The sequence below is a fragment of the Ursus arctos genome, unplaced genomic scaffold (genome assembly GCF_023065955.2).
Source record: "Ursus arctos isolate Adak ecotype North America unplaced genomic scaffold, UrsArc2.0 scaffold_9, whole genome shotgun sequence".
Classification (NCBI taxonomy): Eukaryota; Metazoa; Chordata; class Mammalia; order Carnivora; family Ursidae; genus Ursus; species Ursus arctos.
Window position 1 is genome coordinate 10,852,319 of NW_026623111.1, and position 13,759 is coordinate 10,866,077.

General features: G+C 36.1%; 1 protein-coding gene across 10 annotated transcripts in view; it reads left to right on the forward strand.

Moving 5' to 3' along the window:
* The window catches only part of CPEB2 (cytoplasmic polyadenylation element binding protein 2), a 70,348-nt gene extending 57,029 nt beyond the window's left edge, over positions 1-13,319 (forward strand). For all 10 annotated transcript variants that reach the window (XM_026514421.4, XM_026514423.4, XM_048211807.2 and 7 more), the window contains 4 exons: positions 1,145-1,263; positions 1,755-1,869; positions 4,294-4,475; positions 9,326-13,319. In XM_026514421.4, the coding sequence (XP_026370206.2) occupies positions 1,145-1,263; positions 1,755-1,869; positions 4,294-4,475; positions 9,326-9,553 (644 nt within the window). In that variant the 3' untranslated portion in view covers positions 9,554-13,319. The remainder of the gene's footprint in view (positions 1-1,144; positions 1,264-1,754; positions 1,870-4,293; positions 4,476-9,325) is intronic.
* The last annotated feature ends 440 nt before the right edge of the window (positions 13,320-13,759 follow it).

Genomic DNA, 13,759 nt, shown 5'->3' on the forward strand with positions numbered 1-13,759 from the left:
AGCACTTTTGTGTCACGTCAGACCTTTGTGGCAATTACAGCCATTGTTGGCAATGAAGCTGTGTGTTTTGATTTCTACATAAAACATGACTTCACATTTACCATTATCTAATGGCGTAGATAGATGTGCATGGCCTGTTTGATGACTTCTTCATATTAGAACCAGATTACAGTTCTCTAGGCTTGTTTGCATAGAAATCTCATCAAGGAAAGGGGGTATTTTTGGTCAGTTATCAGCTTCTAGGAAGATCACCTAATGGTGGACTTGCAGTGTAAATTTTGATATGTTCTTTTTATAATGAAGTCAATTCTGCTTAAAGATTGAGGATCTGTTATCACAAAGAAAGGAAGAAGGGCATATTTCCCAAGGTACAGGCATCAGAGCAAGAGTTTGGGTCCAAAGTCCAAACACAGTCTCCAGGCTATTTGAAAGGAGTGTTCCACTGCTCATCCCAGTTTGAGAGTTTGATTTTAAGGTTCTGATCCAGGCTGGAGGACCCATTTCACTCCAGCCTCCTTAAGTAGTTTTCTTGGTACAATTTTGAAGTTGTTGTCATGCTGACTGTGGTTATTTCCCCCTCCTTACGGAAATTCTTGGGCCTTTCCAAGTGTGGTCTAGCCCAAAGTGTGCACGAGAAAGTGTCTTACCCTGAAGACATTTCTAGGAATCTTCTGCTCCTGATATGCTCAAGGGGTTAATCCTGACAAGTTCTTGGAGAAAACAGTATCTTAGGAGACCTTGGGGGCTCTCCTGGGTTTGAAATTACTCCACCAAGTGCTTGCTTATGTGACTGACTTGGGGCAAGTCATTTAACTGCTGGATACCTCAGGTTTTTCTTCGGTAAAATGGGAATAATGTCTTATAGACTTTTCGTGGGAATCAAATGAAATAATTTATGTAAAGGTCTTAGCACAGTATTGGATAGTAAGCACTCTATATAATATAGCTAATTAATGAGTATCTGTTTTTGTGTGTATTCCATAGGATACTGTGTTCTCTTATAGAAAATCTTAATGGTTCTGGTTCTATCTGATAGTTTTAATTTTTTTTCTTTTCCAAAAGCATGTATTTTCTAAATAGTACTGAAATTTGGGGTGAAATCTCTTACTTTGCCATATTGCCTCATTTTTAATGGTTATTACAGGCTATGCATTCCTTCTCTTTCAAGAAGAGAGCTCAGTTCAGGCACTAATTGATGCTTGTATTGAAGAAGATGGAAAACTCTATCTGTGTGTTTCCAGCCCCACCATCAAGGACAAACCAGTAAGTAACTACTATGTGAACTTTAGGCTACAAATACGAGTTTTCCAAAAACTGGTTTGAAGCAATTATTAATGATAAAAAAAAAAGTTAAAATACCATGCTAAGAGTTCAGTTTTTAAAAATCTGGATAACTTATAGTATCTAGGGCGCCTGGGTAGCGCAGTCATTAAGCGTCTGCCTTCGGCTCAGGGCGTGATCCCGGCGTTCTGGGATCGAGTCCCACATCGGGCTCCTCGGCTAGGAGCATGCTTCTTCCTCTCCCACTCCCCCTGCTGGTGTTCCCTCCCTCGCTGGCTGTCTCTCTGTCACATAAATAAATAAAAAATCTTAAAAAAAAAAAAACTTATAGTATCTAGATAAAAATAATAATTCGTTTTCAAATTCAGCTGTACAAAATTTTGAAAAATAACAGAACCACTGTTAACTGGCACAAAGCAGCATAAGCTGTCAAGGAAATAAGACCCATTACAATGATGTGATTTTCTTTACAGGTTCAGATCCGTCCTTGGAACTTAAGTGATAGTGATTTTGTGATGGATGGTTCCCAGCCTTTGGATCCTCGAAAAACAATTTTTGTTGGAGGTGTCCCTAGGCCATTAAGGGCTGGTAAGTAGAATGTTAACAAATGTTGCTTCTTTAAAAAAAATTAAATATGAATTAATTCAGTAAACTTTTGGGAGCTATTATGTACCTGGTACTATTGGGTGGGCAAGGAACAGATTCCTTATGCTCCAAGAGTAGTTCACTACAGAATTCTGAGAAGCATTCTTAAAACCATCAAGTAAGTGGAGAAGTGGACACTCATCTATCAAAATTAATAGTTAACTCCAAGCAGATGCTATAAGAAGAATCCAAATACTTCTTAAGTATAATTCTCTAAAATATAAGAATTTGGGGTCTATTTTATGTGGGTTGATTCTGATATTTGAAGTATGGGATTTTTTTTTTACTAGTGCTGTGATAAGTAATAAACTTCTGTTCATCAATAACCAGGAACCAGAGATTTACCAGAAATGTCATCTAGGAACATAATTACAGACCTAAATGCCCACTGTACGAGCATGTTTTATGATTCCATGTGTCCAATGAAGTGTGTTAGTGCCTTCCACCACTGAGAACATCCTGTTCCAGTCAGTGTAGGAGATATATGTTAAAAGAACCATTCACACATGTAAATACTTACAGATCATAACCGCTACAAAGAAAGACTGTAGAGAATAGAAGAGCATCAAGGGAATGTGGTGTAGTCTGATATTTAGAGATACTTGTATTTGAGCTGACACATAGCAGAAGGAATAGAGTTGAGGTGGCAGGAGGGTTGTGAGGAGTGTGTTTCAGACAAAGGGAAGAGCATATTCAAAGTTTTAGTGGAGAGAAGCATAGGGCATTGGAGGAACTGAAAGAAATCCAGAGTGGCTGACTGGGGTATAAGAAGTGAGGGGAGAGACACAAAAAGGCATTGAAAAAGGGAATAGGAGTCAGGTCATATAAGTCTGATAAGCTAATTTGGTACTTATCCTCAGAGCAAGGGGAAATCAGTGAAGAGTTTTAATAAGTGTAGCTAATGACGTGTTTTGGGGGCAGTTGGGTTGAGAGTAGATATGGGTAGACCATTTTAGGACCCCATTCTTGAGAAGGACAGGAGAAAGATAGCATGAGCTTGGATTGGAGGTAGCAGTGGTGAGGGAGCAAAGTGAACACATGTCACAGACAATTTATGAGGTAAACTCAAAGGCTGAATCTCAGCTTTCAGTCTTAAGCCACTACATAGATAGTGGTGCCTTCTACTGAGATAAAAAACACTGGAGAAGGAAGATTGTGGTCTTGGTTTGGAAAGCAAGTTTGTGGTACCATTTCGAGGTCCTCAGTAGAAATTTTAGTTAAGCCATTTATATCTGATATCTAGGAATTACTCTTGCTACTGTTTTGAAAATAAATTTTGAGGGGCCTTGCTCCTATTTTGACAGTAAATCAGAAGCAAAGAGTTAAGGCTATTGCCACAATCCAGATGAAATATAATGAGAGTTTGGAACAGGATGTTAGTTGATGGAGGTGAGGAGATTGGATTTTAGATAGGTCTGGAAAATCAGGTTCATAGGATTTGCGTGTATTGTGGGGAAAACGAAAATAGAGTCAGCTGAGTCAGCAAAAACTCAATGGCACGGATTCAGTGGGATGGTGGAAGATCAGGAGTGCCTTTTCACACTAAGTGTTGAAGGTCTGTCAATGTCAATATGAGTTGTCCAGGACAACTCCAGTTGACCATCTCCTGACGGTTGCATAGTAGATGAGTTTGGAGTCCAGAGAAGAGGCCCGGGCTGGAGATAGGAATTTAGGAGCTGAAAACAGATGGATAGTATTTAAAGCCATGACATGGGATGAAGTCACCATAGCCACAAGTAAGAAATCCACGGACTGAAACTTAGAGTATTCTGATGTTGAAAAGTCAAGGAATTGGAGAAGAACCAGCAAGGAACACTAAGAAGGAATTGTGAGGTCAGATGGAAATTAGTAGAAAAATGTGTCCTGAAAGCCAGATAGAGAAAGTAGAGATTAGCTATATTCAGTGCTGCTTCCAGATAGATTGACCATTGTACTTGACAGTGGCATGAGCAATTAAAGTGGAGTCGTGGGGCAAAAGTCTGGTTATAAAGGTTGAACAAGGAACGGGAAGAAAGGGATGAAGTAGTAGAAGAAAAAAATTTTAACAATTTGGCCGTAAAGGGAGAACATAGAAATTAAGCAGTCACGGAGAGGGAGAAAAATAGAATTAAGAGTTTTGTGGTTTTTTTTAAGATTGGGAATGATCAGTGTAGAGGGAAAAACTGATGATACAGGAAGGAGAGAGGAGAATTGCCAAGTAATTCTGTAGTGAGAGCAGATTGGGTCCAGTATGCAGGTGAAAGGATTGGATTTAGAAAACAGCATAAAACCATTTATCTTATTGACTTTTCCTTTTTTAAAAAACGAACTTAAAAACGATTTACTGTGTTCTCTCACATTTGATGTGAATTTCTTTTCCTTTTCAAGTGGAACTTGCTATGATCATGGACCGGCTGTATGGTGGAGTTTGTTATGCAGGAATTGATACAGATCCTGAGTTAAAATACCCAAAAGGTGCTGGTCGAGTTGCTTTCTCCAATCAGCAGAGCTATATTGCTGCCATCAGTGCTCGGTTTGTTCAGCTTCAGCATGGGGATATTGATAAACGCGTAAGTTGCATATTGGGAAAGCATTTAACATCCTATATAATACGGTGCTGATCCGAAGCTTACTACCCTAGCGAGTTAATAATATAATTCAAACACTTAATTTTTTTATACATCTTTAACTCTTAAAGAGTATTATATCAAAATATCACTGAAATGTAAAATTATTGAACATACTTTTATTTTCTTTTTGTTAAGATTTTATTTATTTATTTGTTGGGGGGGGCAGGCAGAGGGAGAGGCACGTTCCCCACTGAGCTGGGGGCCCAGTGTGGGGCTCAGTCCCGGAACCCTGGGATCATGCCCTGCGCCGAAGGCAGACGCCTAACCCACTGAACCACCCAGGCATCCCCATACTTTGAACTTTAGATACAATATACGAAATATAAATGTCATTGTAAAATCATGTCAAATTGTGGGGTTTGTTTTTTGTTTTGTTAAATCTACCAGTAAGGTCTCAATACCTTTCTAACCACAGAGGCAGAGCTTGTTTTAAGAGCTTGTACCCTGGGTGCACCTGGGTGGCTCCGTCGGTTAAGCGTCTGCCATCAGCTCAGGTCACTGTCCCAGGGTCCTGGGATTGAGCCCCTCATCAGACTCCCTGCTCAGTGGGAGTCTGCTTCTCTTTCTCAAATAAATGAAATCTTAAAAAACAAACAAACAAACAAACAAACAAACAAAATCTTGTACCCTGGAGCCAGCATGCCCAGGATGCCATTTCCACCACCTGCTCTGTAATCCTCAAGAAATTAACCCTCAGTATGCCTCTTTTTCCCCATTTATCAAGTGGAAATCAATAATAGTATCTCTTTCAAAGTTATTTTAAGGATTAAATGAATTTTCATATGTAGAAGCATTTAGAGTTTGGCACTGAGTGTTAAAGTGTTGTTATCTTTTATCATTAAATTTAAAATAAAAATACACTGTGTATATTTCCCTAAGTATACAAAATAATAAATATACAAAAAAAATTAAACACACAAAATAATTATCCTAAAGTTTAAAACATTTACTCTTTAGTAGCATTGTTTAGGTAATCACAATAAGAACTCTTTAGGAAGTCCTATGATTGTCAACTAAAAGCCACCCCATTGAATAATTCCTAGTACTGATTACCATCTAAAATAGGGAAAAGGAGTGACTCAAACTCAGTTGTCCATTTGCAAATCTATTTCATACTAAAATATGCTCATAATTCCTATATACAGCTAAGCAGTATTCTAAAATACTCATGTTTGCATTTTAGTATGGATGAGATATGCTAAGAATAAGAGGTAATTTAACTTTTTTTAATATCCAAATTAGTAGATATAACTTAAGTCTGTATTTTCCCAGTGTAACAGTTTCTCGAAGTTTCTTCTCTGAGGCTGTCTGTATATTAAAAGACGATTTTGGAGGCAGGGGAGATGGTTAAGGAATATGGATTGACTAGACCATGGACTCTAAAAGTAGTCATCAGTTGAATTACCGACCCATCCCGTTTAGAAAAAAAAAAAAAAGTACAGCATAGCTTCAGTTCATACATGCAGAGTGATTTTTTTTGCATTGTTACTTAAAATGTTGAAAAACACACTGTACACACACGCAAAATCTGAGTGGAAGGTCTCTGCTTTAATTCCAAGTGCAGGGAAATTTATTGAACTGGAATTCCTCTAATCCAATGGTTTTCACCCTCAGCTACAGAATAAAGTCACCTGGGAATTTAGAAAAATCTTAACATCTGGTTCCCCCACCCCCCAACCCCCAGAGATTTTGTTGTAATTGGTTGGGGGTCGCAGGAATTTGTAAAGCTCCTAGGTGAGTCTAAGGTGCGGCCTTGCTTTAGACCATGTGTCTAGTCTAACCCTGACTTTTGCAAAGAAGTGATCCAGTCAACTGAGGAGGTTACCTGCATTGTACATAATTATAGTTATTTAACATGCAGGAGCACAGGGAAAAAATTGTTGCAGTGTCCTACCTCATCCCTGTTTCCAAAATGATAGTGAAGGACCAATTATTTGGGGCAGAGTATTGATTCCTAAAGAGCAACTCAGATGCAGAGCAAGTGAATTGAGAAACACATGCATGCCTTCTTAAAAAGGCAATTGAAATGCCTGAGAGAAAAGTTTATTTTTTAAGATATGTGCTGCTTAAGGTATATTTTGAATTTTATCTGAAATAATTTGAGAGATGTCTGGCTGGTTCATTTGGTAGAGCATGTGACTCTTGATCTTGGGCTTACAAATTTGAACCCCACGTTAGGTATAGAGATTACTTAAAAACAAAATCTTTAAAAAAAAAAAATGTTGAGTTCTTCAGTGTTTTGTAAGTCACGAGTATTGCTCACACACACACACAAAACCCATTAATCTTATACCTTCCATGTCTCTAGTATGAATGTAGTTATTAACCATAACAACAGATTAATTTTAAATTTATAACTGATAACGCAAAGATTTGGGGAGGATTAAAATTGTTCATTCACCTTACCCTTTTGGCTCATGAACACTTTAAGGTTTAATTCCTATCTCCCCAAAAGCTGGGAAGCATCGTCACCATGAATGTGTAATTCGTTGTAATTTTGGTATGTTATTCCATGAGTAATATTATTCACTGTGCCTTCTGATACTTACTGAAGGGAATTGTGTTACAGTTCAAGTTGGATAATTAAATATGAATTATTTTGTTAGTTATGAATCCAGGTGACAAAGTACTACAGATAGGTTCTCCGAAGTAAAATAGGGAAGGGCATCATAATAGAAAATAAGAATATGTACAGAATTGATGAAACTCCAACTCCTTTTCACACATGCAAGAGTTAATTTTTAGTTATTAATCAGAAATAATCAGAATACTCAAAAATCATAAGTTTGAAATCCAGTTTTCTATCTTTAAAGTCTGCAACTTTGAAGGTAATTAGCTTCATAAAATAATATCTAGAAGTTTGAAATATAAATAATTGAAATCATTGCATTTTGAAATCTTATTCAACAGTTTTACATTAACTCCCGAGCACCAAGAATTTTATGAGGTATTATGGAAACTAAGTAAACCACGCAGAAACTCTGTCTTTAATCACAGTAAAGACAAGAGATACAATCATGAGAAAGAAACTCAGAAAGCATATGTAAATGTACCACATTTTTTCAGATACGGTCATGCTAGATTTTCTGCTAGATCCTGGGTGCTATGTATGGAGTAGCTCTCTCTGCTCATTTTGTTTATCATCTAGTAAAGTGAAATCCAGTAATTCTCATGCCACTTTGAGATATTCTTTGGTAATTTCTGTAATTATAGTTATTATATAATATTATAACAATGCTATATATAACTATATATAGTTATATAATATTATAATGAAGGTAATGAAGCAGAAATAGCAGCCTGGCAATCAAGATAGAATCCATAAAGGAAAATGTTGAAAAATAAAGATTGAGCATAAAAATTTTAGACTGCGTGTCAGAGATCTTTTTAAAAACCAAAGGTCGATGGAAAAAGATTAAAAATCCTTAACTGGCAAAGAGGATTCATTTAAAAAAAACAAAACAAAACAAAAACCCTCCAGCAGGAAAATATGCAAAAGATACAGACTGTTCAGAAAAGCAAAATGTTCAGTGTACATAAGATGTTTATCCAACCCTAATCAATGAAATGCAAATATAAACAACTTGATTCCATTACCTTTCTATCAAATGTTTTATAGTCCTTTTCATCAGCTTTTACGTTTTTCCCTGTTTGTTGTTGCTGTTGTGACAAATAATCCTTCAGAAAATACCCTTATATGCTCATTTTCTGCTACATGGAAATATTAATTCATTCAGAATAGAAATTATTGGCTTGTTATTTTTTACCTTGGCCAAACACTGCTTCACCTCTAACCAAACCCTTTAAACACTCTTCTGAGGAAGAGCTGAGGTCCTAGGCTGCCTGGCACCGTTCAGTCAGACAAAGGCAGTAGCCCTCCGTTCGTAGTTATTATTAGTAGGCGCACTGACCTACAGAGTCTCCGCTGTGTGCCAGGCACTGCCTTGAAGGCTTTTACCTGCGTAATCCGATCCTCACAGCTCTGTGAAACAGGTTCTAGGCTGCTTCTCACTTTACAGACGTGGAAACTGAGGCTTAAAAGGCTTAGCTCTCACAGCTGACCAGGGGTCTGAGGTCTTCTCCTGGTTCAGGCCTTCTTAGTGGGCCTTTGAGTTTATATCTCATAAATTCACAGAAGTCTAGACATGCAGTTAGCCACAGTTCTGGTGTGTGTGTACCAAGTAGTTACAAGCAGGGTATGTACAGAAGTGTTGCCATAATCAGCAGTGGTTTGGGGTTGGGTTGTCTCTCAGGTGCTACTGGTACGAAGGGGAAAACGTGTAAAAACTGTTTGTCTTCCATGCCCTTCTCTTTTCACTCACAATCACCCCACCCTCAAAATATTAACACACAGGTGTTTTAAAGACGTTACTTCACGGAAGGTGAGGGTAGAATGTTTTACGAATCAGTTAAATGTGTAGTTTTTTAAAGTATTTTCTGCCTTTGAAAAATATAGTAAATACCACTCAGTTTATAGTCCTCTGAAGAAAACATATCAAAATAAAATTACCAAACTAAAACTAAGTGATCATTTAATCACGTGATCACTTATGAACATGAAACATCTTAGAAAAAGATGATTAGTGCCAGAACAGAGTGACTTCGTTGTTGGTTTTTGTTTTTTGTTTTTTAACCTACTACTTGGTAAAGCTATTTCCCTGGGGAACTGCCTACTTTCTCAACGTTTAATGCTGGTCCTTTTCTCGAGAACACCCTGAACATTTTAAATTTGCTAAAATGATTTTTGAAGCAGACTAAACGGGAGACTGTTTTTTTCACTTTCTTTCCAGGTGGAGGTAAAGCCATATGTGCTAGATGACCAGATGTGTGATGAATGCCAGGGCGCACGCTGTGGTGGAAAATTTGCTCCCTTTTTCTGTGCCAATGTCACTTGCCTGCAGTATTACTGTGAGTTTTGTTGGGCAAATATCCACTCCCGTGCAGGACGTGAGTTCCATAAGCCATTGGTAAAGGAAGGTGCTGATCGCCCACGTCAGATCCACTTCCGCTGGAACTAAGAATAGCACACCGGCCTCTGTGTAACAAGGAAAGAAAGGGTGCATGTGGCTTACTGTGTCTGAAGACGCGACATGCGGAAGAAATAAGTGCATTCTTCTGCTTTCACCCCGGCTACCAATACATGCATCTTTATCAGCAGCCAAAACACTACAAGCCTCTTGTTTTTCACCAAAACCCTACATCTCAGGCTTACTAATTTTTGTGATATTTTCATGTTAAAATAAAATGTTTTTTTGTATTTTCTCCAAGTTATTTTTATATGTAAAGTTAAAATTAGATATGAGAATGTTTTGCGTAGGGGCAAACAGTCTGCTGCTATATAGTGGGTGAAGCGTGCACTTATTTCTAAACGTGGGTTTTTAACTTCAAGATCTGCCCCAGTAATTTACCAAAGGTAGCAAAATAATAGTGAAGATGGAATATGTCTGCTACAAATGCTTATTTTTATTGTTGCTATTTTCAGTGTATACATAAACTAAAAATTAGGGTTGATTTTTTTGCTCTCCATTTTGACTTGCAAGAAATAATACCTCAAGATAATCTGATTTATTAGCTATTTTTAAACATTTTTAATCACAAGCTGTATTAGCTTTGCTGCTATATAGGTGTTATGTGTAAATGCCACCTATTAATACGGGATTGAAAACGTTAGAGACACACTGCATTGCAGATAAAATGCAGGCAGCACAATATGGCCTAAACTGCCATAGTTTTAGAATGTGAAAAAAAAATGCATGTTTACTTACCTGTATACACCTTATGCATGCACTAGAATTATTAACTAACAAGAGGTGAGGTATTGCAAATGTTCAAAAAAGCTCTCTTGAATCTAGGTAGCATGAACAAATTATAAAATTTGTTTAAAAAAAGCAAACTTGCATGCATTATTGTGACTTCAAGTTAAAAAATTTGTCCTACATGTGTACAATATGCAAATTAGTTTTAGATTAGAGAGTGCAGCCATTTTGTGATCTGGTCGGTAGTGGAATTCGATTTTATGCAGACTGGATGTAATATTTGTAATCCCTGTGCAATTTTGTGATGTGCGGTTCTAATTCATGTGCAGTGATATAGTATAGATAAAAGATTGAATAAAAGAAAAATACTAGAATTTTAAAGAAGGTTGATTTTAGCCCCTTTGATAGTTCACGGTTAAGACATCCTTTATAAACCAAAGATGGCCAGCACACTGCTAACCAGTCACCAAATGTAAGACCCACAGGAAGCCCATATCTAAACAAATGAACTTTATAGAAGAATGCAAAACTTTAGTAAACCTAAGTAAAGTCAAAATGGAGATGGGGAAATATACAGATGGCTAGTTGCATAAAATTCAATTTTACCTTAAAGACAATGGTGAAATCTGGCTTAAACTTGCTTACGTGTTTGACCTATGTATATTGGGGTCTTCTGTCTAAACTGGGGTCACTGTTGCATGGAACATTGTTCTTAATGGTTAAGAATTGCTTTTTTTTTAGATTTTGATGAAGGAATTTTGGTAATGACTTTGCTTACAGTTTTTTTGAGAAAGTGGCATGGAAACATGCAATAGTTAATGAGTTTCTCTTGGTACTGAACACTATTAGAATATCATTCGTGATATTTTTTCTCTTTAGAGCATTTTTAATGCAACTAGCCCCTATATTTTAATGTAAAAGTTACTCTGCAATCTAAGCAAAGCACCCAACAATGGTAGATGTTTTTTAAAAATGCAGAACTAAGGTTCTTGACTCTAAAGAGAGAAAATTACAAGGGTGTTGCCTTATTGCAATCCCTTGGGACAATCCTTCACGTGAGCAAAGTGTTGATCTTAATATTGGTTGTCTCTGGTGTGCTTTTTTGTACTGTAAAAATATGTGGTTCATGTCTAACTCTGCTGTTTTATTGTGGTTGTGGTTCAAGTTTTTAATGTTTAAAGTTGATGCTGTTTTCAGAAGAGCTTTTTACTAATTTATTTGTCGATGTTCCCTATTTGTTACTTAACCATGATCCTCCAGATTTTTGGAGTATTCTTTTCTAACCTTAACCCTGCCAACCTTGATCCATTTGACATTTGTTATGCACTATTTTTATATCTCTGTGAGAGATTTTTCCAACAGTCAGCTATTTTATGGCACACTTTTTTTGACTGATGACATCTCCTTTGCTATACCTCAATTTTTGGAATTTAGAAAAGAAATCAGTAGTTTTGCAATGTTAATTATTTAGATATTTAATTTCGCAGATTTTTTAACTTTATTTTCATAATTTCTGCTTAATGTTTAAAATTGAAGAGCCTTTTCATGTATTAAATAATGAACACTAAAATAAATTATATGATGAAAATAATTGGAGATGTTGAAAATCACTTTCCCTTCTTAAACAGAAATAAATATTGGGAATGAAGGGAAATGAAACAGAACCCCCTTTTCGCCACGGGTAAAAATGGCAGAAATGTATGGTTTGTTTTACCTTCATTTCTGTTACAGTTAAAGCTTGTCAGTCTAATCTTTTGTTCCTTCCCCACCTCACCCCTACCTCTTTTTTTTTTGCCTTTTATGTACTACATTCTTATTTTCTAACTGTTAAACACTGTATTGGAGGTTTTTTTTTTTTTTTTAATTTACAGATCATATTTATTTTACTATTTTTGTAGAAAATTATTAATTTTGATTGTATTTTTGTATTTTCAAAGCTTCTTCACTTGTGTTCCCTAAATGTTCATATTGCTGCCCAAAAGTATGACTGTGGAGGAAAAAAAAACTTTAAAAATCCACACTTTTTGTTAAGAAGGAAACATTTAGCATTTATATATTTGTGTATGGAAAACACTTGATATTTATCCCTGTTGCATCTGGCTGCACAGAGCCTCTCCTCAAAGATGCTACAAAACTTGAATATAACACATTTTGGAAGGCTGACTAACCTCGATTCTGTGTTGTGATGTGCAATACTGTTTCTAATGTTTGTATAAAAAAAAAATAACAGTGTAAACCTTTTTAATGCAAATTTATTTTTTTCATTGCATATTTTGCAGATTTTATCCACAGTGTCATTTTTTACTGTCAGAAAAGATACCCCTTTTGTCATTGCAACTATTTTTTAAATCCAGAAATCTTTGTACTGATGTAAATGATTGTAGTTATTTTGGATAGTGTTTTGCTAACAAAAGGAGAGACTTTTTTCATGCATATTTCTATTTTGTTTTTTTGGGTTTTATTTTATTTTAATAGTAGTAAAATACTTGGAATAATTTTTCATATTCTTGTCATTAATATTATTTTGTATTTTTATGTGGAAATATATAATTTTATGACACTAATTGCTAAAGTTTATTTTATGTTGAATTATTTTTGGAGCTGAAATCTTTGTAATATTAAAGCAACTAGTTTCTAATTCCCAGTTTCTGTATAGAATCGCACAAGTGGTTTATGGAGTGTTTGGATTGTAATTATAAATGGTTCTTTGATATGCAAATTAATATTTTCAGTTGATTTTATTTTATATTCCTAATGGGGTGTTAAAGCCGTTTTTTATTTTTTTCTAAATAAAAAGAGAACCCATGCTTTTATGGACACTACGTAAACGCCTTCAGCTTAAATTTTTTCGTTAAAATATTTTAGTTTATTTTATTGTTATCTTCCAGATGTCTAAATCTCCAGTCTGTCTGTTGTACTGGTAATTTAACTCTGTAATGGAATAGTTTGCTGCCAACTATTTATATTAAGTAATTTTTAAATATTTGTAATATTGTTGACTGACTAATAAACTATTAAGTTATTGGCATAGTTGTGGAATCTTATTCTTCAGATCTTCAAAAATATTCATCGACGCCACTAAACTTATTTAGGGCGCTTTGTGACATGAATATATCATATGCAGCCCAGGGCCCTCTGCAGCTCAGTGTCAGGACTGGGAGGGAATCTTGGAGACCAGTAGCCCAGTATTTCTCAGGATTTTGACCCCAGACACCCCTGGCATCAGTTCTCCTCCCCACCTCACCCTTAGCCCACACATATATTCTCTAGAAATTCTAGCGTGGTGTTGCAGTCATCCCAGATCATCAGTGTTACACCATATTTAAACTGATGCTGCATTCAAAAAATGAAACCCTGTTGATCATTTTGCTGTAAGTGCTCAGTTTCCAGGATGCTTCTTTAGTCTGGCTGGAAGTCACTTGTCATTTTTCTACTTTTTTCAGCACAGCCCATCAGTTCTTCAATGGC